At 38.5% G+C, this 25,802-nt stretch overlaps 5 protein-coding genes across 6 annotated transcripts; 3 read left to right on the top strand and 2 right to left on the bottom strand.

The window, feature by feature from the left end:
- Nucleotides 1-1,459: 1,459 nt before the first annotated feature.
- LOC137708457 (probable prolyl 4-hydroxylase 7) lies at nt 1,460-4,193 on the top strand. The gene is made up of 8 exons (XM_068447542.1): nt 1,460-1,690; nt 1,785-1,871; nt 1,984-2,041; nt 2,180-2,284; nt 3,018-3,075; nt 3,172-3,347; nt 3,432-3,492; nt 3,698-4,193. The coding sequence occupies exons 1-8, from the start codon at nt 1,584-1,586 to the stop codon at nt 4,006-4,008; spliced, it is 963 nt and encodes a 320-aa protein (XP_068303643.1). The 5' UTR covers nt 1,460-1,583; the 3' UTR covers nt 4,009-4,193.
- A 434-nt stretch (nt 4,194-4,627) lies between these two features.
- On the top strand, nt 4,628-6,355 carry LOC137749522 (transcription factor MYB35-like). The gene is made up of 2 exons (XM_068489632.1): nt 4,628-4,765; nt 5,621-6,355. The coding sequence occupies exons 1-2, from the start codon at nt 4,628-4,630 to the stop codon at nt 6,353-6,355; spliced, it is 873 nt and encodes a 290-aa protein (XP_068345733.1).
- Nucleotides 6,356-7,152: 797 nt separating this feature from the next.
- Nucleotides 7,153-10,825, bottom strand: LOC137708497 (uncharacterized). 2 transcript variants are annotated; one of them, XR_011064793.1, is made up of 10 exons: nt 10,470-10,825; nt 10,295-10,375; nt 9,816-10,160; nt 9,583-9,718; nt 9,318-9,480; nt 9,009-9,137; nt 8,634-8,828; nt 8,418-8,540; nt 7,910-8,322; nt 7,154-7,814 (listed from the first exon to the last, which is right to left on the bottom strand). XR_011064793.1 is itself a non-coding variant. In XM_068447589.1 (9 exons), exons 1-9 carry the CDS (start codon nt 10,612-10,614, stop codon nt 8,212-8,214), a joined length of 1,428 nt encoding a protein of 475 aa, XP_068303690.1. In that variant the 5' UTR covers nt 10,615-10,825; the 3' UTR covers nt 7,153-8,211. The 2 variants fall into 2 exon arrangements, 1 of the variants encoding a protein (XP_068303690.1); XM_068447589.1 differs by having other exon boundaries at nt 7,153-8,322.
- A 2,066-nt stretch (nt 10,826-12,891) lies between these two features.
- On the top strand, nt 12,892-15,081 carry LOC137709270 (uncharacterized). The gene is made up of 8 exons (XM_068448361.1): nt 12,892-12,991; nt 13,089-13,203; nt 13,465-13,594; nt 13,678-13,782; nt 14,086-14,224; nt 14,439-14,551; nt 14,630-14,686; nt 14,824-15,081. Exons 1-8 carry the CDS (start codon nt 12,892-12,894, stop codon nt 14,929-14,931), a joined length of 867 nt encoding a protein of 288 aa, XP_068304462.1. The 3' UTR covers nt 14,932-15,081.
- A 6,978-nt stretch (nt 15,082-22,059) lies between these two features.
- LOC137707848 (inactive LRR receptor-like serine/threonine-protein kinase BIR2) lies at nt 22,060-24,311 on the bottom strand. The gene has a single exon (XM_068446776.1). It carries the CDS (start codon nt 24,169-24,171, stop codon nt 22,366-22,368), a length of 1,806 nt encoding a protein of 601 aa, XP_068302877.1. The 5' UTR covers nt 24,172-24,311; the 3' UTR covers nt 22,060-22,365.
- Between the last annotated feature and the right edge of the window lie 1,491 nt (nt 24,312-25,802).

The following is a 25,802-nucleotide window of genomic DNA, read 5'->3' on the forward strand; positions in this document are numbered from 1 at the left end:
GACTTAGAGCGGCCGAAGGCAGTTGGCGAAGAGAAAGGTGCACTGATCGGCGTCAGTCTTAGAGAAGATGTTGGAAAATCAATCGCGTCGTTGAGGCATTTTAACGTGTAGACGAGCTTGACAAGGATGTAGATCCAGGAGTCTTGGGTTCAGAGGAAGAACCCACGGTGGCCGAGCCCCCCATCACTTTTACGAGACATGCCCCTGTTTACCCTGGGTTCTAGGGTTTTTTGTTTTTTTTTTTTAAGGGTAAATTATTATAATTTTTCAAATACATAAAAAATATTATTTTTACCACGTGGCACAAATTTGACAGCCACGTCAGTACAAATATGAATCCCATATTTGACTTGTCATCACTTAACAGTTTACTTAACAAATTTTCTAACGGATGTATGAAATTGAAATAAATGAAAGTAAATGTATGAAATTGAAATGTTTTAAAGATGTTGTAAGAAGTTGAAATTGATCTGAACCTGAGGGTGTTAAATGTAATTTACCCTTTTTTTGTAAGTATAATTAAGAATTTGGGATGAATGGGAAGTCGATTCAGTTACAGTGCCTAACTACGCCTAACTCATGACTTACAAAAAAATGTTGGTTGATGAAGACAATAGAACAATAGCCACAAAAACAAAAAAAATCTATCATTGTAACAACTGACTTGACGAATCAAGTAGTTACTAACCTGAAAACCGGATGGCGCTAAACTGCACTGTCTATACCCGGTTTACATGATAAGTTTTAGACCCATGAGGGCCATGACGAGTAGGAGAACGCAACATTGCTGCAAAACAAGAGTTTGATCCAACACCTCACTAATCCACTTAATGTGATAGCTACCCAATCAAACAGCTCTATCAAAATTTTCCTCTAACTAACGAAACAAAAAGTAATCAAAAGGGTTACCAACGTAATCCCTTGAAGAACAAAGTCAATCCACCAAAAAATTGAGAGAAATCTCAAAGGGTTGATATTAACTGATGATTGAATTATTACATTTGTTACATCATGATGATTTAAATAAAAGATTACAACTGCTTGGAACAACTAAAAGAAATCTAGGGATTAAACAACATTAATTGGATGGAAACTGAAGGGTCTAGTATTTATTATGAAACTTCACACTATTTTGGGGCTTGAAATGATTTCGGATCGCCAAAATTCATCATATATTCGTGGCGTCATTTCCTTTATGAAAATATATCACGGATCCAAATTAGAACTTAGACACTGACTTTATAAATTCTCACAGCATCCTTTTATTTTCTGACGATCTATTTCCTCTTCGATCTATTCTGTCATTTCTCTACCTCACCAACCCTTGGTATTTGTTTTTCGTTTTTTGGACTGACCTTTTGGATTTTGTATACCCTACGCGCCTCAACATTCCAAAAATAGCTAAAAAATCGAATTAATTAATTAACTTTTAGCAAGAAAATTAATTAATTTGCAAACCAACCCACCGTTTTAGTACTTTTACCGCCATAAAACCCCAAGGAAGGGCCAACGTCTTCCTTCTTCGTCTCCCTCCGATTCTGTAACATTTCTTACACACCTTCACCAAAACCCTAGATTTTCTCATGGATCTTCGATGCTTTCTCGCACTTTCTCTCTGTTTTCTCTGCATTTTCCCTCACCTCGCCCATTCCCGAACTCGCATCCCAGTATTGCTCGAGCAGAAGAAAACGTATTTCTCCGTCTCTTTCTCTCTCTACGTATTTTTTGATCTACATTTTTGTGGAATTAAAATTTTTTTGTTTGGAAATTGTGTGAATTTTCAGGGAGGGATCGGTGATCAGATTGAGAAGAGGAGCTTCATCTGCTACCTTCGATCCGACTCGTGTCAGTCAGCTCTCATGGCGTCCCAGGTTTGTTTTTCTCAATTGCATCTCCAATAATTTCTGCTGAATTTCTCTTTTTATTATTGTTTCATTAATTTTAATTTTTTTTTTAAATTCCCGTGTGATCAACAATCTACAGGGCGTTTTTGCATAAGGGTTTTCTTTCTGAGGAGGAATGTGATCATCTAATTGAAATTGTAAATGATTTTCTTCCCTATATTTTCATTGAATTTTGTTTTAAGTCCATCTGAAATTCACTAATTAGAGTCTTTAATCAGTAATAATTTGGTTTTAATTTTGCATTTGGTTTGGTTTGTGTGAATTTCGCGAGGTAGGCGAAGGATAAGCTAGAAAAGTCTATGGTGGCCGATAACGAGTCTGGCCAGAGTATGGAGAGTGAAGTCCGGACGAGCTCCGGCATGTTCCTTCTGAAAGCTCAGGTTTGTTCCTCTGCTTTCTTAAATGAATGGTTTGAATTTGTTCGATGATTTTGATTTACTTCATTAATATCGTAATGGTATCAGTTTAACGCGTTGTGATTCCATTTTTTTGTCACTTCATGTTATCCATTATTCGTTTGAAGGTCTGCGGTTATAGCTTAGAATTAGAAGATGTTGATGAGTTTGACAATCTGTAGTGCATCTTACTATGTTACACATTTATGTATACTGTTCGTGGTAGATTCAACAACTCATAGTAGTCCTTTCGTGTAGTTCTGGACCTACTGGTTCGGTACAGTTGTTAATTTCATTTGGTGTTGTCCAAGTTGTGGAATTATAACTGAAAAGCCGAACATTCTTTGGGTTATTAAGTATGGTTTTTCCACTGTGTTTGATAGACAATTGAATCTAGTGCGTGGAAATGGTCAAGATGATCATCTTCTTCTAATTTACATAAACTCAAGTTTGTTGTTCGTCATATAAAAAATGTGTGAGTGGGATTATTGATCAAACCTTCATATCAACGTATCTGTCTCGGAAAGTAGAGAAGTTTCTGTTTATGCTTAGTTGTCAAGTAATGATCCTTCTTACTATGCTCTGAGATCCAAACCCATTATTCTCCTTTTGGCACGTTGCATGATAGATACATTCCCATGTGTGCATAGATTTTCTATTTATTCTCTGACTTTTGAACTCAGAAGGCTTACTTGGTGTTCTTTGTTTCACCTTAAAGGATGAAATAGTTGCTAACATTGAGGCCAGGATTGCTGCATGGACCTTTCTTCCAGTTGGTAATTTCTCGTGCGCATTTGATTTATAGCTTATTGGACTACTGAGAAAGTGTCTATATTTCATCTTTATTGAACTTCCTTTTCTTTTCTAATCAGAAAATGGGGAGTCCATTCAGATACTGCACTATGAACATGGTCAAAAGTACGAACCACATTTCGATTATTTTCAAGACAAGACTAACCAAGAATTGGGTGGCCACCGTGTTGCCACTGTATTGATGTATCTCTCTAATGTTGAAAAGGGTGGGGAAACAGTCTTTCCCAATTCGGAGGTAATTGGTTACTTGCAAGGCTGAATTCTCGTCCTCTTTTTTCCTTACCTTTTGAATTTCATTCATCTTCTTATGTGTTGACAGGGAAAACTGTCTCAACCTAAGGATGATGACACGTCTGATTGTGCTAAAGATGGCTATTCAGGTATCACGTTATGATATGGTCACGTAAACTAAATGTATTTGAAACTTGCTGCTTAGTTCTCTTTTAACTAATTCACAAGTGGGTATGTCCTGTGTACAGTGCGGGAGGGGGTAGTGAATTGCAGTTTGAAATTCATAGACACATTGTATTTGCTGTTATATTTGTGTTGTATTCATTTATTTACTATGTCTATGTATCCTTACAGTGAAACCGTACAAGGGTGATGCCCTGCTGTTCTTCAGTCTCCATCCCAATGCAACAACCGATCCAAGCAGCTTGCACGGGAGTTGCCCTGTCATTGCGGGTGAGAAATGGTCTGCAACCAAGTGGATTCATGTGAGATCCTTCGAGAAGTCACTAATAAAGCGTGCAACTGGCGGAGTTTGTTCAGACGAGAATGATAACTGCCCCCTGTGGGCTAAAGCGGGAGAATGCAAAAAGAACCCAACTTATATGATAGGCACGGAGGGACTTCTTGGATACTGTAGGAAGAGTTGCAAGGCGTGTTCGTCCTAAGGGAGGTCAATATTTACACAGAGCGGTTAAATGCTAAGTTGTATATAACATTGAGCTCTGCTATAGTGAGATATATGTTTGGAGCTGCTGTGCCCAGATCCAAATTTTAGAAACATTGTTCATTGTTGCACAGTTTACTATTACAAATATGAAAGGTTATTCGTTGAAGCATCATGAGCTCGTTACATCCTATGAATGTGTTGAAATGACTAAATTTGATAACAGACTACACCACGAGGGTTTAAAATCCTAATTTTTGTTACCAAGCGGCCTTAGATTTGTTGTGCTTGTGCCTTAACCAAATAATTCATCCAATTTGAACCAGCTGAGAGAGAGAGAGAGAGAGAGAGCATAGGTTTGTGATGTCATGTTAAACCGTTAGTTTTCTGAGAGATGAAAATTATCATGCAATTCTGGTTAATTGAGAGCCTATTAGCATGCATTCCTTGCCCTCTTCTCTTTGCCAATTTCTTTCCTCTTTTTAAATAACACTTGCAAAGCTTAGAACTTGCATCACCATTACATAATTATAATCTCTCACCTCTCTCTCTCTCTCTCTCTCTCTCTCTCTCTCTCTCTCTCTCTCTCTCTCTCTCTCTCTCTCTCTCACACACACACAATGGGAAGGCCGCCTTGCTGCGATAAATCGAATGTGAAACGAGGACTCTGGACTGCCGCGGAAGATGCAAAAATTCTTGCATATGTATCGAAACATGGTGTCGGAAATTGGACATTGGTTCCTAAAAAAGCAGGTCCAGTTTTATGCTTAACTTATTTAATTGCTAACCGAAGTGCCTGTTTGATAACTATTTCGTTAGTTTGTCCGATGTTTAAAGATTATGTGTTTGCATGGTTTGTCTGCAGGACTCAACAGATGCGGGAAGAGTTGCAGGCTTAGGTGGACTAATTACCTGAGGCCTGACCTCAAGCATGACAACTTCACTCCTCAAGAGGAAGAGCATATCATTAACCTTCACAAGGCCATCGGAAGCAGGTGGAGTTGATTTCTTTGTTTACTTTTCTCCTTTTCATATGAGTGTTGTTGTCAATACCACAAGCAAATACAACCGTTTACAAACTTTTAGCCAAAAAATCGAATTGATGGACACAAACAAACAGTGAGCCGTACATAAATTGAGGTTTAGTGTCCCTTTAATGTATATTTAATATCAATCCATTTAAATTTTTTATGAAAAATTTGTAACCGCTTTTATGTGCACATATTTCCTTAGAAAAATTAACCAAAAGATGTCTCTTTTAAGTAGATAAAATTAAAATGCCAAGAGATTAATCAAGATTGACATGACAAAAGTAAGATTCAAAGATCTGTTTTGGCCTTATTGAATGGATTTCAAACACTCTCTCTAACTCTAAAGCCTGATGACATGTTTACTTGCTTAAAATGAGAATCGAAATTATTTTGATTTCCGACCTTTTCATATCTACAAGCAAATAAATATTGGAATTATTCACATTATTAACTTCCTATGCGTTTACTAACAAATGCAATACTCGTTTTATGCAATGCAGGTGGTCTCACATTGCAAAGCAACTACCAGGAAGAACAGACAATGACGTCAAAAACTACTGGAACACCAAGCTCAAAAAGAAGCTTTCCAAAATGGGAATCGACCCTGTCACCCACAAACCCTACACCCAGATCCTCTCCGACTACGGAAACATCAGCGGCCTCCCAACCGCTGCCGGAAATCAATTCTCGTACTTCTTTAAGCTCTCGAATAGGGCATTCGCACCCGAACCAGAGCCTTCTTCCGGCATCACAGGAATCCCATATACCCGTGTGATGATGAACCCTAATGTTAATGGACAGGGATCAGAGCACAATTCCTGTGATAGCACACTTTCACTTGGCTTTTTGGCTCATCGGTTTCAAGAGAGTGTGCAAATTGAGCAGCCACACTTTTTAAATGAAATAACCTCCTCTTGCTCCTCATCATCCTCTCCTCGTGCCACAGATCACCAATTAATTTCTCAACCAACTTACGCGTGCCGGGAATCACAGGAGGCTCAGGTTACGCCGTCTTCTTCTTCGTTTAACTGGAGTGAGTTTCTTCTGCAAGATCCTTTTGCATCAGCTGATCCTTTGAAGCAAGAACAAGATTTGCATAACGTGGTGATGTCATCTTTAGAAAACCCTAAACTTGGAGTGCAAGGCAACTCTGATGCAATTGAGGGATGTGATTTTGAAGGTCAGAGGAACAATGGCTTGCTTGAACAGCAAGCTTCTTCGTCTTCCATGAGCTCGTTTGTGGAGACTATCTTGGATCAAGACAGTGAGATGCAGGCAGCTTTTCCTCAACTTTTGGATGCTTCTTTCGATTATTAATTAGCAGTTAAACTTTTTTTTTGATAAGACGATATCCTATAAACTATGATTACTTACATCTGCATTAATGAAGTTAATTTCTAGTCTCAGTTTTAATATGTTACGTTAATTACGTGATGAAATTATCTATATTACTTTTCACTTGCCACCAAGGATCAGACCACAATAATCCATATGAAATTATTTAAGGTTGAGGGAGAGAAAAAACTACTTTCCTTTGTCATCATTTTAAAGTAATTTTCTACAATTAACCATATTTGACGAGAGATTATTGGATAGTATTAGAATATGATCACGTTTTATTATGGGTGGATTATTGTGATATTTTAACCTGAGGCATAAACTCGTCATCCACTCATTATAACGTGAACTAACAAGTTACCAAAACCAAGGAGAGATGATAGTCGTAACATGAACGACTTTTTAGTTACTCGTTAAAAAATTCTTGTGTAATATTGAAATGTGGACAGTATTTGAAATTTCTTTGATACTAGAAAGATATGGAAAGGAGGGGGTTGAAGTTTTAGACTTTACCCCATATCGGAGACACTTTTAAATTTTAGCTAAAATTGATATATTTTATCGATATTTTTGACATATAAATTAAATATCGGAGAAACTCTTGTATTTCGTCTAAACTAATGTTTACATTTCCGAAAGTTTCATTTGAAATTTCCATATTTTTTTTAACAAATTTCCATCATTTCTATCGAGGACAACCAATATCGATATCAATATATCCTTCGATATTTTCGTAAATTTGCATATCGATATTTCCATCGATACCAATATTTTAAATGTTGAATGTTGTACGCATCATAGTAATGTAATTGCATCTAGAATACCATAACCACTTAAAAACCACTATTTGATATTTCCAAGTCACTTAATGAAAACTCCTCTCGCTCTCGAATAAAATTGTGGCTGTAATAACGGGTAAGTGACCACAAACTCAAAACAAGAAACTGTTTTGTTAGTTAGAAAAAGGAAAGCCTTTTAATACCATCCTCCTCCCAGTCAAGGAAGGGACCGAAACAAGACGGACGAGCACAAAGCAAGACGGAGACAGAGACAGAGTATCGATCAATGACTGCGTTGCAGAGATCGGCGACTTCATTCCGAAGGCAGGGCTCCTCCGGCCTCATTTGGGAGGATAAGATTCAAGTCCTCGAAAAAAAGCCAACTCTGAAGGTCACTATTTCGATTAACAAAGGTGACGGGGAAGAACATCCAAATCCAGACGAAGGATTTCGAGAAAGAAAGGATGCCGATTCACATTCCTCACCAGATTCATCTTTACGTTCTAAGCCTGAACAAAATGTTCATAAATGTTCTTTGTCTACCGTTTTCGGGCGATGTATGAGGCCACCTGTATCGTAGTTGGATCTTCGTTTCATAAGTACCTCACGACGGTAGATTTGAATGAAATCTATATTTCTTACTTTCTTACCATGAACATCTGGAAAGATGAAATTATCGATCATCAGCACGCAGATAAAAGAAGCAGCTTCAAGATACAATCAGTGGATTTAAATGGAGGGGAGGGAATGAGACCTGTAGATGCAGCAGGAGGAGGTGAGGTGAAGATGCTGGCTCTTGCTCCGATTTATAGCCAAACCCGTTGCTGCCAAGAAGCTGCATACAGAAACTGCAAGCATACTGGACACGGAAGTATGAATAAAATTTTATGTTCTCTTTATTTCACTCTTCCTGCTGAAACTGTACATTCAAAATTCTATATACATACAAATTGAAGATGCTCAAAACTAAGATTTTGAGACTCGATATGTTCTCGGATTAGTTAACTTGTTTTTCTGTTATTTATCGATTTGAAAAACTCGAGTATTGTGTTGGGATTACAGAAACTTTTGATTCAGAACCCCCGGTAATGATTTATTATTGTAGTCAACTTCGTTCAACCGTATGCAGCATAACAAATGCTCCGGCAAGTCTTCTGCTTTGTTCCCCTATTTGAAATTCACAATGCATAGCACAGATTAGGTGTCGATCTTAAGTATGAGGTAAATACGCCAAGCTCAGATTTATGAAATATATTGTTTACCTGAATTGTGAGACCAAAATCCAATATCGTCAGCTTCATTCTTTCATGAAATGCTTCAATACCTTTTCTCGAGATGTAGCTGAATCTATGCATATCCAAATCGATCTCGAAGTAGTTTTCTCCCTGTATGAGTATGATTGGAGGGAAAGAAAGGTTAAATGGATATGGTGCGTTTTCTGATAATTATGCAGGTGGAGAATCGAAACCAAAACTTACCAAGTAAAATTCATGCTGAGGTCGTGAAAGAACAGGTTTTTCATTGTAAGCATTCATTAGCTTCTTCTCGGCTGTGCTTAAATGAAGATCCTCCAAATTTGCCACTCGGCCCAAAATTTTCAATCTTTCCCTGAAGGGTGCAATTGTATCGACAGGGAATCCTCTAACTCTCTCCACTTCATCATTGATTAACCTCTGTCAAGATATTAACCAAGACACAATAATTAATTAGCTATACATACTAAATCAACCTAATGAGCGAGTCACGAGTCTGCCATGTGATGCAGCATATTTTCAAGAAAACCAAACTTCGTAACTTTATTTCTACATGTTGAAAATCAGGAACGGCCACAGCTAGAGTTTCAAGCAGCTTACAGTGATACTTTCACGGAAATGAGGAGGAAGCTCCTTCGAATAAGTTTCAGAAATCTTATAATACATAACCAAGTTCATTCCTTCTCCATCACCATCGCCTATGAAAAAATTGGCTGGATAAAGTGGTATCTGTAGATAGAAGATTCACATAGAATTTGAGAAAAAATTACAAAGAGCGTTTAGCATAAGAAGAAAAACTATTCCCAAACATGGAGGACAAACAGATTATGAACATACCAACAGGTTTAGCACGGAAACAAAATAAGATGTAAAAAGTTCATGAAAATAAGTTTGTGAAGGAATAGGCACCTGAACATTTACAACAAGAATAGAAGGGACATCTCCGGTGGTACTCACAACCGGAAGTTTCACAAATCGAGCAATGTGATCAATCTTTTTCTGAGATACGAAAATATCAGCGGCAAAAGGATAAAATGCAGCGCAATTCGGAGCAATTTCTTTCTTCTTATCCCTGTTAAGCAAATGAAGAGTTGAAACAAACACAAATCAGACAGATTATTCCGAGAAAAAAAAAAGAAAGAGATCAATTCTATTGAAAGTACTATGCTCTCACCTAAGATAATTTTTACCCCGGACTTTGAAAGTGTTTGGCTCGAGAGGTGACCAACAATCTGGCATTCTCTTCTCAATGGGACAGTACGGAATTGTAGAACCGGCTAGTGGTCTTGTCGCAAGCGATCTCGGTGAAACTAACACAAACAGGGAAGATTAAGATCAGCTGCCAGTCCACATTGTTAAGTTGCATCATAATACTGACAAATGGGCAAGTCCATGGGCAACACTCACGTAATGTGGGGGTGTGATCAACTGCAACTGCAGCTGCAGCTGCAGCAGAATGCCCTTCCCTCCATTTAAACGAAAGGACTTTCCTCCTCAAACTTGGCGTCGCCGTGGTTATTCTTTTGTCGCCCGACAGGCTATTGGAAGGACGACAAGGCAAGCAAGAATTTTGAAGAATCCCACAGTGATCCAGTCCCTGCATTCTGTCCCCTCCGCCATTTTCGTCCATGCTCTCCTCCGCAGACACAGCGGAGGTGGAATGCAATGGCGGCGGTTTCTGTGCCTGCCGAGAAAGACCTCTCGGTGACAAAACACTCAACGCACTTTCCGACTCGTTTAATGACATCACATCTGCATATTAAATCAAACCAACCCAGTTCTTAACTACTACTCTCGCCTAAACTCGCTTAACTTCGATGGCATATTGCTGAACAATTATTTGAAAAAAAAAATTTTAATATACTGAAATTGAGAAATGATAATACCATCATAAACACTGTAAAAATCGTCATCTCGCTCTGACTCGATCGCCGAATTTGCATCAAAAAACGCCCCATCCATACTTCCTGCTGGTCAGAACTCATCCAATTAAATTAAATCAAAACAGAAACAAATAAAATAAAAAGTAAACCCGAACCAATCAAAGAGTAAATTAAACACCTTGGAGTGTAGGAACGGAGCGATCGGAGGACGACGAAACGCGCCGGCGAATGACTCGTCTCTGGCGGCGGCCGCCTCCATTCTTCTTTTTCTTCTTCGAGAATCCGAAACAGCAGCCCTTCGGCCTCGAAACACAAGCTCCCATTTCCCCAAAACTAAATTTTCTCGCTTAACAATTGGGCAACTTGTGCTTCCACTGCTCCTCCTCCTCCTCCTCCTCTCAGTTCCTGATCGATCGATCAATTAAAATTAATTAAATACTTAATTAATTAATTAATCAATCAAGATTCGAGGCCTCCTTCTCGCTCGCTTGCGACTTCGGAACTGGGCAAAGTTGGAGTCTTTGTGACGCCCGGGGAAATGTCAATTATGCGGAACGCAAAAGTGACTAATTTTTAATTATAAATTGGATTTTAATTTTGGCAACAGTCGGGCTCGGGTAGTTGGTGCGGTGGGACAGTTCAGTTTCTGTGACGCGCTCTTCCCACCTTCGAAATCGACGGCTGAGATGATGCCGCGTGGCGAGCTGATCGTAATGGGTAGACTCCGTGCTTGCATTGCTTATATATGTAGCACGTGTCAGCTTCATGTCGTTTCAGAATCATAACTTCCCTTGTTCAAATAAACAAGTCAACAATTTCGGCGACGTTCTACTTTTAGTATTTGTGGACAGAAATCATCTTCGGATTTCGCTGTCGAGAGTTTAGGAATCAAACAAATTTAAATAACTCAAATTGTTCGATGGTTGTCACTAATTCATTCGTCTGGCGTATCTTACAAAATTCAAAACCTTAGATTTCTCTTTTACACTAACTAAGGATTAGAATTTTCTGATTTTTAAGTTCCGAACACTAAGGTCATTTTTAATCGTAGGAGGACCAAAAGGCTCCCTTTAGCCCTATAGCTCTGCAAGAACTTATATTTTAATGAACTATGTCAGGCCATGGGCCAAAGGACTATAGACCAAATATAGCCCTTTGACAAAAAATCATCTTCAACTGAGGGGGCCAAAAGGCCGTAGGCCAAATATAATGTATTATTTTAATTGAATTAATATGGTTACTTAAATTAAACTATCATGTTAAAATAAGGTTTTTAGACATATTTTGAGTGCTACTTGTTACCAAATGAATAAACCTCTAGATTTCTTATCTTTATATAATCTCAATAATTTTTTTGATAGGATTTCGAGGGACACGTATTGCTAACGTGAGTAACTCTCAAGATTTCTTATATTTATGTAATCTCAATAATTTTTCGAATAGGATTTTCGAGTGACACTTATCGCTAAAGTGAGTGACTCTTCAGATTTCTTATCTTTATATGATCTTAATAATTTTTCAGATAGAATTTCGAGTGCCAGGTGTCGATATATAATTGGTTGTGCAAATTTTAGATATGATTCTTATTTATGTGGCACATCTCATCTTCAGCTTCCAATGTTAATAAATTGGCTGGATATTGGGGTAAAATTCACACACCTCAAAATACCTTCACTTGTTTGAGAACTACCCTTAACACTATCTTCTGATACCCATCTATGAGCCCTGCAAATGTCGTCATCTTTTTTTCGAGTCCAAGCCCCTCATTTCATTGCAGATGTGGCCATTTGAAAATTATTGAAAAAATTAAAGGTAAGATTATTGGAAGATGTAAGAGAATAGAATGTGAAGAATTGAAATAAAATGAGGTAACCGTTGGGATTCAAACGGGCTGAGCTGGAAGACTAGTAAAATGTTAAGCTTGACATTCTGGCACTGGAAAGCCAGGCTATAGGGCTGGCTGCTCTTGGCCAGCCCTTTGGCCGGTTCTCCCATTTTTGCCAGGGTGGGAACCACGAGCCATTTTGCTCAGCCCTCAGTTGGAGACAGTTTTTGTGTCAAAATGGGCTATTTTTAGCCCTATGGCCCTTTGGTCGGGTCAGTTGGAGATGACCTAAAGGTCTAGAGAGGATCCAAATTCAATATATGTCAATAACTGTCTCGATTAAACCAATTATTATAGTATACGAAATGTTGTAATTCAAGAAAAACAAGCTTAAGCCTGTATTCCTCTAACAAAATTAACACTTAGTTGAGTTGCAAATGACGCTTTACTGCAATCTCGAAAAGTAAAATGTTTATGCATTATAGTGCGAGTTCGGTTTCCACCAATTTTTCTCATAATATTTAATAATTTAATTTAATCTATTGACGTTATTGTTTGTTAAAAAAAAAAACGCGTAATTGAGCTACTATAGGCCCAGCTCAATAGCCCACACGTAGGCCCAGCTCGTATTCAGCCCAAGAGAATAAAGGATGCTTGTTTCTGATAACTTGAGAGACGAAGTGAGGAGCTCTCACTCTACAGTCTACGGCTTGTGGTGGAGCTCAGACAGAGCGGCAATGCGGTTTCATCTCCTCCGATTCTCTCCCCATTCCGAATGAATGTAACAGCTACGGAATTTGGCTCGCCCTCTACCACTCCTCTCATCAATTTCTGCAACAATCGACGACAATCGCCCGTCGTCGTCCTCGCTTCCAGTAAACCTCATCATTTTTATACGACTCAGTTCATCGGATCGAAGTTTCGTCCTTTTTCTTAGAAATTTGAACTTTTTAGTTGTGTTAATGGCTGCAGAATCGGAGAAGGAATCGTGGAGCGAGGCCAAGGGAGTGTTGATGGAGCAGTACGGTTTCAACCCCGACGAGGCCTTATCTCCTGAGCCCTCTCCAAACGTACCTCTCTCTCTTCCGTTAATCTGTTTGATTACTGTTGGTTATATATGTATATATATATGTGTGTGTGTGTGTGTTTACGTTTGGAAATTGGAACGTTAGCGTCGTTAGGGGAATAAGTTGCTTACTGTATGCAATTTCTCCAAATTTTGTGTCTTCTTCTTACAATTTTTAATGCAAGTTAAGAACACGTTTAGCTGCTACTTGTTGATTAGCGAAATGGCGGTATACAATAACATGTTTGTCTGTTGGAAATAGTGAAATACCGATTTATTAAGATTTCTCGAGTCTAAGGTTGCAGCCAATGTAGGTGCTTGGAGGAAAGGCTCGGAGAATGAAGTTGCCATCTCCAAAGGGTATGGATGTGCGCCCGATGATGGAGGTCGTGAAAGGTGCAGCCTCCTGCAGGTAAGTAAGTCTTTTGTCCACGACACGTGCTTGTAAATTTGACATTTGTGCTTGTAAATTAATATTTGTGCCAAAAATCTTAGGCTGCTGGGGGTTGTCCTGCATCTTTAAGGCCTGGCCGTTGGTTAGACTTGTACAGTGGTACTGGATCGGTTGGAATTGAAGCTCTTAGTCGAGGATGCTCTGAGGTACCATTGATAAATTAGTTCATATCTCCTGCTACTACAAAAATCTTGAATCTTTGTATTATAGTTTTATGTATGTACTTTGGCTCTCAACTCATAGCTGAAGTGCTGAACCTACAACAGTCTAAAGTAGTTGTCTAGTTTGAAGTGAAGTTGGGTTTTAATGTGGAATCTCCAACAAAAAGTTTTGTACAATGCATTTTTTTTCTGTTTTTGTTGTACTTTGTAGCATGTTTCTCTCATCTCTTTGGGTCAAGGAGCATACATCTTTATGGATTTCCTACCTTTTACAATTACCAATTCCAGGTACATTTTGTTGAGATGGATCCATGGGTCGTTTCAGATGTTTTACGTCCAGATTTGGAATGGACTGGGTTTCTTGATGTGTCACTTATACATACTGTTCGTGTTGAAAAATTCATGGAACGTGCACAGAAACTTGCAGGTATGTGTTAATACTCTCTCTCTCTCTCTCTCTCTCTCTCTCTCTCTCTCTTTGTAACATAGACAAAGGATGAGTGCTGATTAGAAGAGACTTCATTGTGCAAAAACATTGTCATAATCTTATATTCGTCTTGGTCATATTTCTTACAACATATGCACCATATTTCATGTTCTTTTTATATCCAATCATTAAAATAAAATTCAATTTCCTGCAGGTAAAGAACCATTTGATTACATTAGTGTTACCCCTCCATGTATGGAAGTTGACTATGCAGTACTGATGGATCAAATATCAAGTTCGGACCTAGTTGGAGAAGATACCTTTATAGTAAGTTGTGATTTTCTATTTTTGTTATTGCTTATGTTTTTGCCAGTTCTTCATTAATCTTCCAAATTCACGGTCTAGGTAGTTGAGTACCCACTAAGGACTGACATGCTGGATTCATGGGGATGCCTTGTGAAGGTAATGCAAACTATCAGCAGTTTTACTATTGATAAAGCATTATGAAATGTGAGATCATGATAGCTATCCTGACCACATAACTATAGAATGTTTGGGATGGGTTTTTACTTGCTAATCTCTTTCATATGAAACTGCAGATAACTGATCGATGGTTTGGCAGGACACACTTGGCTATTTATGGACCCAAGTGGGCCCAGAAGAAGAAGAAAGAAAAGTCACTTCGAGGAGCAGCAGTAGAAGTTTGACAGAAGTCTATCTATGGGAGGGGGCGCATGGAAACTGAAATCTGAAACTATGATGATTTTTTAGATAATGCAGTTGCACATTCTCTAATGCTATGTCGAGACACAATGAACTAGTAACTTTGAGTCATGCTGCATCAGCTTTAATGAACTTGCATGGTAAATTGCTGTTTCATGGGCAGTATATATGAGTTGTGTTTTCCACATGGTCCCATAGATGTAACATATTATGTATATGTCCATATTGTTACATCTCTCTGATTTTTGGAAATTGGACCTATATATTGCAGCTGCAGGTTAAAGACTTCGCTGATAAATTAGAGTTTCCTGGACGATCAACAAATGTTAAAAGATGAGTTAAACTTTTTCATGTTAAAGCTGAGTTTTGTCGAGAATGTAAGAAATCAGAAACTAATTTTGTATATATTTCTTTAATTGGAAATTTAACTGTGTAGGTGTATTCCTAAGTATTTATCTTCTCCCATATCTGAGTTGCTCAAATTATTAGGTCTTATAGCCAACTTATCATTTGGTTTTGCTTCAAATAATAACTGTGTAGGTGAATGCAAGATGTATGTATTTATGTTCTACATAGCCTATCTACTTATACTATCGTCTTATGATTCCCAAAATGTTTGTTGATTTGTATCAAAACATTTCCTTTAGAATTTCTTTAAAAATTGGTATCCTCTATTTTCTTTTGAATCCTTGCTGATATGATGTTGGCATTATTTTATTCATATTGGTGTGTGGTCTTACTCCATTCAAGGCCGGCAATGGAGGTCCAGAAGAGCGCATAGCATCTTAGTATAAAATTGGTTGACCCCACTAAGTGATTTATGCTTCTAAGATCTAAGGTGAAGCAAATACTTTTGACTGAATCTCTTCATTTTACTGGGCCCTTGAAAGCACATTATATGTTCACCTAATAGAGGTGGCAGTATCTAAAAGTACAAATTTCATAAAGAGAGGTGAATTTTGATCAAATGACGAATGGTGGCCCTTAATAAATGCTTTGAGTTTTGTAATTGCAAGTTTGATTTTCTGTTTCTCTGAAAGCACAAAGAAGTTGCGTATGGAGTGGGGGAAAACTAGTAGAATTCAATAAGGGTTTATTATCAGACATGTAGGGTACCCTTGTTGTGGACAGAATACTAACTTTGAACTAGGTTCATGCCTTCGTTGGGGGATGAGGTTTGGATTTATTGTGACTTGTTAATCTCATTTGTATGTCAGATTGATTAGTTCACTCAGACTCACATGGATATCACAAAAAACTAACATTTTCTGACTGGATATATTTGCAGAATTGAATAGACAAATGTCTCAAATGCAAGTCAAGATCAGTATTTAAATAATATCGGATAGGTACCTTTCTGGTAGCATTTCTTTATCTGTCACTTAATAATCGTCTCTCGGGCAAGCTTTTGTACACATCAGTTTCTGTAAGTAGTGACCATGGATAAAGTTCAATAATGTGGTATCATCGTCAGATTTCGTAAAACACCACTAGTTTTTTTTTTTTCAGGTTTCAATGTTTCTGATTCCTCAATTAACTGTCACTCTCAGGTTGTATTCTTAAAATGCTAGGGTTGTTGCTGACATTGATGAGTATGATGGGAAATTCCCTATTATTCCCTTCTCATTGTTATGATTAATAAGAAAGTAGATTTTGGAAATGTACTTGTGTGTTTGCCTCTCCAGTTTGTATCTTTGTTATGTATTACTGAATTTAGTAGGGTAATTATGTGCTCACATATCTTTTATTCAACTCTTATTACTCTACAGGCTTTTAAATTTTGCACATCCGCATGCATATGAATAAAACTAGTTCAGACTGTTACGAGATCATCCTTACTTGAAGACGCTTGAGAAGTAGGTAGAGTAAGCTTTTGTGATACATTGTATATCATATATTCATTTGACTGACTGATGTCGAGTAGTGTTGCAACTGACTAGGGGACAGACAAACCTTATGGTCCTGTAATGAATTGATTGCATCAAAGTAATTACATAATTGATAGCTTAATTGATAGTTCTAAAGCATTTACCCTCATTTTAGTGGGACTTTTAAATTCTGTTTGGAAATTTCACCTCATTTTGAGGGCATATTTGGAAAATTATGCCTAGGCGACTAAGACAGGTACATTATCAAGTCCAAAATACATTGATCTGAAGCTTAGTGCCAATCCAATTTGGTATTGTTTTGTTTGAATGAAAAGTAGCATATGAACTTTCTTTTTATTATTAATTATTACTTTATTACAGACAACCATATGTCGAGATCCTTACTAAGCAAGAAAACTCTCAACCGTAGCCAAAGTTTTAGCCTGACACCTTTCTGTTGATTAATATTATTATCATTGATATCATTTGGTTTCTGTTGTTTGGGTGAAGAATGTGGGTGAGGCCGTTTAAATAATGTGAGATTAGTTTAATTCAGTTAAGAAGTCAGGGGCTAGCTTGTACTCTGGAGCCAAGTATTCATCATAGGTGGGGAGGGAGGAGTTTGTCTGCAGCTACCATATAGGGTAGCTGACTCAGACTGTAGGACCAGCGTGTGGTTGGGTGGGACCAAATACAGGGGGACCCGACTCTGTTGTGGGGAGGGTTGGACAGGTTACGTGGTCCAGCAATCGGATCCAAGATTTTTCCGGCAGAGGGGAACAAGCACACCAGTAAGCAGGGGGTTCCAACTTCCTCAGTCGCGATTGTATATAATGGGGTAGCTCTAGGCTCTATATCTTTTAGAAACTTGGGAGTACGTAAGGATTAGGAGGATAGTGAGCCCCAATTAGCTGCACGACACAAACTAAAGCAGAGAAAGAGGGTTCAAATGGACCCATTCAACACAGAAAAGGGTTAGAATAACGAACTTTTCTGTTTATTATTCTCCGCTTACTCTCTCTCTCTCTCTCTCTCTCTCTCTCTCTCTCTCTCTCTCACACACACACACACACTCATAGATACACATCTCATACAGCGCCTTATTGTATGAGCCTTTAAATAGAACCAACAACTCTACCCGCCAAGTTACAACCTAATCATTTGTTCTATTCTGTTCTCCTTTTTGTTCTCTCTCTCTCTCTCTCCCTCTCTCTCTCTCTGTGTTTCCATTTGTGCTTGCTTGTCTGAGAGTTCATCTTTGTCCTCTCGCCACAAGCATTGGTCTTTTGGTACATTCTTTATCTTGGTTAGAAATGACTGGCCATCAGGTGTGGTCAGAAAGCCAGTAGGTAAAACTTAAAGTCGGAGGGGGCTAAGGGGAGACATATACATGGAGAGTCGCAGGAAGGTTTTAAGAGCTCTGTTTGGAGCTCTTCTGCTTCTGGTTGTCTTCTTGTTTTTCCTTGCTGGAATACTTGTAAACCGCAGTGCCCAAAAAAAACCAACCGTTACAGTTTCATCCACTAAAATCTTCAAGCATTGGAAGTTGATTGGAAGAGAGAAGCATGCTGTTGTCTGGGACTCCACCTTTATCTACGTGAGCAAAAGAAGAGTGCCAAATGGACCTGATCCCATTCATAACAGGTACTTTCATTTTCCCTCGTCAATTTGCACTAGTATATTTCTCTCTCGCACAATAATGTCTGCTGCATGCTTAAAGCTGCTTAAATACGAGGGAAGGGGACATGCATACTGAGACTGAGGAGAGAGACTTCCCTATACCCCGGGATGCCACTGTGGCGTCCCAGATCAATAATACAATGCTGTGTGGGGAATTTAAAACTCATGGCATTGTATCATTGGTCCAGGAAACTAAAATGGCATCATGGGGTGTAGGTAAGTCCTTCAGTAGACAAAGATCCAAAAGAAAGAAAACCAATATAAGGAAAAGCCAGATCACATCAATTGGAAAGAGAATATATTGTTTCCATAAATTACGTTTCATATGAGACGTGACGGTGAACTTTATTAACCGGCTTTGATATCAACACTGAGCAAAAGAAATTGATATATTTATTATATATGTTAAATAGAAGGAACTTATATTTCAGATTATATATGGAAATTGATGATTGTCTCCATCTTTATCAAAAGCTTCTTTATATACCAAGCTTTCTCTTATTTTTATAAGGAACACATAAAGGCCTTGGAGAAAGAAGAAGACAACTTTTGTTGTGGGACGGAACATAAAGAACTAGCTTCTCCTTTTTCTTTTACTAATTTGTTAATTTATTTAAAATGTTCATCCGCTCTTTTTTCCCGTAAGAATTCAAGATTAATCGGGATATTAATTGTAATCTTAAGTATGATAGAAGACCATGGAGCCCCCAAATTGTTTGCCTCTCATATTTTAGTGCTTTCCTTTTTGTGTATACAGGAGAGCAGAGAAGACTAGACAACCACCTACATGAGCCTAGGCGTGCGGAGTTTTGAAGCATCAGAACTCGAGCAGGAGGCATGTACAATAAGTTAATTATATATCTGCATTCTGCATTTTATTTATCCTTCAGTTAATTATCGTTTTCCCTGCCCGGTAGGAATTAGGACTTGTGGAGTGATTAGTTACTAGATTTTTTAGGAGAAAGATAAGCTTAAGCTCACTAGTTTGATCGATTTCCAAGTTCCGAGCATTGTTGCAGACTCACTGTAGAGTTGTTCATGGGCATGGAAAGAAGCCAAAGCTTATCTCAAACCAAATATACACGTTCAAGAATCTTGAGAAAGATAAGAACTTTTGAATGTATCTCGATTATGTTTGCTTAAAATGTTTTGGAGACAAGTTAATGGAGTGGATTTCACTTTTGTATTGAAAAAAACCAAGTAGATATACTCTAATACCACCCGATGTGAGAATTAGCCTAGTCAGATAGCTCTATTGAAGTCTTGGCCCCCTCGCATGATATATACTGATGTCACTCGAAATATGCACTCACGTGATGATGTGAATATCTCTCTCGTCGCGTGATCCCACACGAGACATATTGGAGTGGAGTGGGGCTCGTAACTTGCGTGACTCATTCGTCATTCATCTCTTTGCTTTCTAATAGTTAGGCCCTCTTCAAGTGGCTTTTGGTGTTTGTGTTTCCCACGTAAAGCAATTCCCTTCCACTAAAGGTTCCCATTAGGTTCCCATTTCTTTTTTTTTTTTTTTTTTTTTTTTTTTTTTTAAATTTATGTTTGAAAAGAAAGATGTTGAACGCACCGGGCGTGAGCTTGTTTAAGGGCGTTCACTGCTGCACCTGATATCTAGGCTTCCAATCGAATCCCTTCCTTTAATGCGTATTTTCTCCCAAAAAACAAGGAAGATATAACATAAAGCATAACCCACCAAAGTAAATGAAAAAAAAAAAAACAAAAAAAAAAAGGAATTTAGAAAAGAAAAGGAAAAAAAAGAGAAAGTGCTTTGAATATGCAAAGTGAAAACGAAGGAGCTTAAAAATGTGGTGTTTGCTTTTACTTTTGCTTCCTTTTGTGGCTTGATTTTGATTGATTCGAGAGGGCAGGGGAGGACTGGGTCCAAAAGTGAACGAGTGAGATTCAAAATTACGGTCCTTTTCTTTGTCGCATGGGAGACAGACTCCTCTCCCCTCCCTTTGAGAAAATTTTCAATGTACCGAAAACACGGTCGAATGCATCAACTGACATAGTACAAGTGGTTAAATTTTTTTTTTTCTTTAAGTATTCAACCACTGATATTATGACACTTGATATACTACGCCATGTTTCTTGCACACTAAAAATTCTCTCCCTTCCGTGCAGTGCATTTCCCTATGCTTTGCGTTAAAAAATCAAGGCAGTAAAAAGATTAGATTTTTCCCTTCAAACTATTCCAACCAAATTACTTTATCACTAGCTTAAGATATCGGTTTTGATATCAATAATTAATTACGAAATTCGGGTCACTAATCATACTTAAAAGCAATGCTAGAACAATCACACTACTTTTTTTTTTTTTTTGAACAATATTATCTACACTAAAGGGAAGGGGTGGGCTTAGCCTTACAATGAGCTAAGCAATAATGTGATTCAAACTCGTCTTTGGCGAGAATCAAACCGAAGACCTCTCACTTACAAGTGAAGAGGAATACCACTAGACCGTAGTACTAAGTAGCAAAACAATCACACTACTTAAACACACAAAATTGACGGCATTGTTGCCACTCTTCTAAATATAGAGGTGGGCTACGCGGCATTTTGGTACCATTGCATGTAGGATCCACCTGTATTAAAGAGTGTCACCAATGTGACCAGTTATGCAAAAGAAATCTTGCATAATTGTTGCTAAATGTGAGTGGTTGGCGGTTCAGTTGTGTCTTATTGGTCGACCAGTTACTCACACCTCGTTGCTATCGCGTAGGATTTGTCCCGCTCTAAATATACCCAAGTGATGCTCTCTAATCCTTTACCTGCTCCATATGTTTTAAGCGTAAGCTTGTTGCAAGTCCGGGGAAACGAATGACCGATCCACAAGTTCCATCCCTGCTCGGCGAGAAAAACATGCACATCCATGGTTGTGCGCAACATATCCAGTGCAGCCAAGTTTTTCTCCTGCTCGACGCTGATCTACCTAAATAGTTGTTAAACTGAAACCACCAATCTGCAAACCCCATGTTGCTCCGGTACCAGTTGGTATTTATACCGGTATAAAGAACTCGGAAGTGGAAAAGAATAACCGGACAAATTGGAACATCAATATTTCTGTGAAAACCGACGTTTTCATCACTGAAAGCACCTCCTAATGAGCAGCTCAAAACAAGTAGAAGGCCTCAGTCTGCATTGAACAGGTCCAGCTTGATTGTCTGCTCGGTTCTAGCTTAGCGCCTAGGTCAGGCTCAGTTCTATAAGGTGCAGTTCAAGCCTATAAACTATCCACCAGTCTCTTAGCCAACACATAAATGGATCATAAACACGGTTAATTTCTTTACGAGTGAAAGGAAACTGATCCTTGGAAGCAAAACAAAATCTTGTTTAAATCATAAACACAGTTAATACGAAGGGAGGTCGTAAGAAGTTGAACGCAGTAGAATCAGCATGTAACACAAAATCTTGTTTAAATCTGAACAACGAGAAGGTTAAGGTCACGGTAGTCTATGGAGTCTAGCACGATTCAGAAAAGCTTGACATCCTGAAAATTTTTCGTCGTGTGAAGCAGTAAAAGTAGCACATCAAAACAGATTGAGCAGATAGAAGGCAAGGATTTAACTGTTTGCATATAATATATTACACTAGAAGTTCCGTTGTCATCTTTCGTTCCAATTTTCCATGGCGAAGAACTGGAAAGCATATTGTAAATATCGCTGGATCTCTAACAAAAAAAATTCGTGGGATGCAGGACCTATAGCGTGTTTATTGGATTATACAGCTAACGAATTAAAATTGAGATCACATCGTACGATTAACATATATGAACCTTATAATAAATTACCTCGATATGGAATTCTGCAACCATTTGTCATCTCTCTCCGTTTTATTTGAGTTTAAGCGGAATCCTTATTCCTTATCTGGATTGCGAAAAAGCAATGGAAACTCGTCGTCGTGTTCACTGAAACTGTGTTCTTTGCTCATACTCTTCAATGCATGGTAAACCTGGTACATAGACCACCTGTCCTTAGGCCGAGAAATCACACAACTACTAGCAATCTTCAGAAACTGCAAAATTTCCTCGTCATGCCCTTTTCCGATGAGAGCTTTATCGATGGCATCCTTGGTTCGACCAGAACTAGAGAGACGATTCACCCAATCCACTACACTACCCTTGAAACCGTCATCAGCAGTGCTGACTTCGAGAGGCTTTTGCCCGGTTGCCAGCTCCAGAAGCACAATTCCAAGTCCATAAACGTCCCCTTTCAGTGAAGCAACCAGAGTACTCGGATACTCTGGAGCTACATAACCAAGTTCTCCCAAGTCACCGTTAACGAAACTGCTCTCCTTAGAATCAGAAGCTGTGAGCGTTGCCAATCCAAAATCCATTATCCTAGCATCAAAATCCTCGTCGAGGAGGATCACATTGGAGCATATGTTCTGATGCATAATCGGAGGTTGGCAACCGTGGTGAAGCCAAGCAAGTCCCCTGGCAGCACCCAAACCGATCCTAAACCTAGTCGACCAATCCAATCCCTCACCACTTAAGTGCAACAACGAATGCAAAGTCCCACTCGACAAGTACTTGTACACCAAAAGCTTCTCCTCCTCCACAATGCAGAACCCCAAAAGTGGGGCCAAATTCGGATGTCTAAGTTGTCCTAACCGGTTCATCTCCAATCGAAACTGCTTCTCACCAAGCTTACAAGCCCTAAGCCGCTTAATGGCCAGCGCCGACCCATCAGGCAGCAGAGCCTTGTAAGTTGTCCCTGTCCTGGTCGAAATGATCACATTTTCCGGGCTAAAATTATTGGTAGCCGCCATCAAATCCGCCAACTTAACCTTCACAAGTGGCTTCTGAAACAAGGAAACCTGAGTAAGCTTATGAGCCCTCAACCTCTCAGCCCAATCCTCCCTCCCAACACCATAACCTCCCGTCCTCCGCCGCTTACTCAGCCTCAAATGGTACCACCACCACAGCCCCAAAAAAGCCAGCAAAGACGCCGCCGCGCCAAAAATTCCGGCAGCAATTATAATAGTAACACTCTTCTTGCTCAGACCACCACACTTCGACCCGAGAGGCCCGCCGCAAAGCCCGCTGTTCCCGGCAAAATCCGCCTTATCAAACCCGTCGAAAAACGAAGGGATAGACCCCTTCAACTTATTATTCGCCACTGAAAACGTCTTAAGCCTACCCAAGCTAGAAAATTCATAGGGAATCGGACCCGAAAGCTTGTTATCCGAAAGGATCAGAATGTTCAGATACTCACAGTGCTGCAGGTCCGGCGGGATCGCGCCGGAGAAGTCGTTCCCGGACAAATCGAGGGTCACCAAAAACGGCAACCAATCGCATATATTCGGGGGAATCGGCCCGGAAATCTCGTTCCCGCCGAGATCCAGCTTCGTGAGGCTGGCGCAGTACTCCATATCCCTCGGGACCTCGCCGGTGATCTCCATGTCTCGGAGCTCCAGACTAAATATCCGATTCTCCCGATCGTTCCAGCAGGTGACGCCGACGAAATCGCAGATGAATCCGACGGTGTGGTTCCTGAAATCCCAAGACGCCAGGTTTCCGAGCGGGTCATTCAGCGACTGCTTCAGCCCCTGAAGGCACCTCACGTCGTCTTCGACCACGGCGGCGTAAGAGCCGAAATGGGTGCTCACACAGCCCCATAACAGTACCGGAATCCAAATCCTGGCGATGCGGGAATCCATATCCGGGCAATTCAGCAGGAAAAACAAATTGTGGGTTCTTCTTGGTGATGTCTGAAATGCTCAAAGATCCGAACTTTTCAGTCAACTTTGCACGTATGAATTGAATATGATACTTCTTGGTCAAATTTGTTTCATATTATAACTACATGCGCTTATTTATTCGTGTTTTCTACGTTTTCTCCTCTTGCGAGCCTAAACGGGCGAAATGACGAAACCAACCCCCCGAAATTGTACGACATCATCTCAAAAGAATTCAACTACCATTGTGATTCCTAACGTCGTTTTCATTTCAAAGCCTCACTAAGGCAAGCTTAGACTCATGTGACATTCTCCTATCTACAGTGAGAAACTGGTAAGAGTGGCGCTCGACACACACTTGTTTTTACATTTAACATACTCCTCTTAGTTTTTCGTCATAGATTGAATGAATTGAAAAAAAATCAATGAACAAAATTTAACCAGAGTGTGTGAAAAGTAAAAATAAATATGTGAATAGCATTACCTAACTATAATACTACGAGAAATTTGTAAATGACTCATTTTATATAAAATTTATAAATTTTTTCACATGCATTTACAATGCCTATGAATGTCATTTCCAGTCCCTTAATATTTTATAATTTAGCCTTAATTCCTTAAGATTCGAAAAATTCTTGATTCAAACATAGTCTAAATGTCACCATAGCATCCAAAATCAATAGTGAAATTTTATACGCAAAAGTTTTGACACATGATGTCGTTATTCTAATGTGAAATTTCAACAAATATGTATAAGTCATTCCCCTAATGTTAAAACTTAGAAACATTCACAATAGAATAAGGTTGACGTACAAATGTTTGATCTAACCAATTAATTGAGTCAATTAAAGGGAAAATTAGAATACCCTATATCTTTTCTATAATTGTTAGATTAAATATTCATCCCTTTTAAAGATTTGATTAAGGTGCTTGATCAATTGTCACCTTAATAATTTTCTTTTTATTTAATTTCCATGTCATTAATTTAAATGGATTTATATAGAGGCATAAATTAGCTTAGGAACTAATTGCCTATAATATAGGAATTTAATTTCGAATCCCCTTCTACGCATTAAATGATATTTTTATTAAAACAAAAATTTAATTAACTAATTCCTTATTTTCTTATTATCAGTATTTAAAAAAAAATTCTATTTCTATTAAAAATGTCTCAATAAAAAGTCTTCAATATATATTTTTTTCACGTATAGATATATAAAAAATATACTTAAAACTTATAGTACATTTAAGAACAAAAGTATCGACTTTTGGTACGTTTATATTTCAAATGTACCGAGAAACCAAATGTACCAAAAATTCAAATGTACCATAAAACCAAATATACCTATTGTTATGTAACATTTTTGGTACGTTTAGATTTCAAATGTACAGAGAAACCAAATGTACTAAAATTTCAAATGTACCATAAAACCAAATGTGCCCATTGTCAGGTAACCATTTTAGTACGTTTAGATTCCAAATGTACCAAAAGACCAAATAAACAAAAAATCCTAAATGTACTACAAAACCAAATGTCTCTATTAAATAACCCTTTTTGGTACATTTACATTCCAAATGCACCAATAAATACAAAAAATCAAATCCACTATAAA

The sequence above is a fragment of the Pyrus communis genome, chromosome 11 (assembly GCF_963583255.1).
Source record: "Pyrus communis chromosome 11, drPyrComm1.1, whole genome shotgun sequence".
NCBI lineage: Eukaryota > Viridiplantae > Streptophyta > Magnoliopsida > Rosales > Rosaceae > Pyrus > Pyrus communis.

Coding starts and splice junctions, on each gene's coding strand:
- LOC137707848 (XM_068446776.1), bottom strand. CDS start 24,171: ATGGATTCCCGCATCGCCAGGATTTGGATTCCGGTACTGTTATGGGGC.
- LOC137709270 (XM_068448361.1), top strand. CDS start 12,892: ATGAATGTAACAGCTACGGAATTTGGCTCGCCCTCTACCACTCCTCTC. Junction 13,595..13,677: donor AAAGGTGCAGCCTCCTGCAG/GTAAGTAAGTCT, acceptor CAAAAATCTTAG/GCTGCTGGGGGTTGTCCTGC. Junction 14,687..14,823: donor CATGGGGATGCCTTGTGAAG/GTAATGCAAACT, acceptor ATGAAACTGCAG/ATAACTGATCGATGGTTTGG.
- LOC137708497 (XM_068447589.1), bottom strand. CDS start 10,614: ATGGGAGCTTGTGTTTCGAGGCCGAAGGGCTGCTGTTTCGGATTCTCG. Junction 8,829..9,008: donor ATTTCCGTGAAAGTATCACT/GTAAGCTGCTTG, acceptor ATATCTTGACAG/AGGTTAATCAATGATGAAGT. Junction 8,541..8,633: donor CTCAGCATGAATTTTACTTG/GTAAGTTTTGGT, acceptor ATACTCATACAG/GGAGAAAACTACTTCGAGAT.
- LOC137749522 (XM_068489632.1), top strand. CDS start 4,628: ATGGGAAGGCCGCCTTGCTGCGATAAATCGAATGTGAAACGAGGACTC. Junction 4,766..5,620: donor TTCCTAAAAAAGCAGGTCCA/GTTTTATGCTTA, acceptor CTCAAAAAGAAG/CTTTCCAAAATGGGAATCGA.
- LOC137708457 (XM_068447542.1), top strand. CDS start 1,584: ATGGATCTTCGATGCTTTCTCGCACTTTCTCTCTGTTTTCTCTGCATT. Junction 1,691..1,784: donor TTGCTCGAGCAGAAGAAAAC/GTATTTCTCCGT, acceptor GTGAATTTTCAG/GGAGGGATCGGTGATCAGAT. Junction 3,493..3,697: donor TGCTAAAGATGGCTATTCAG/GTATCACGTTAT, acceptor GTATCCTTACAG/TGAAACCGTACAAGGGTGAT.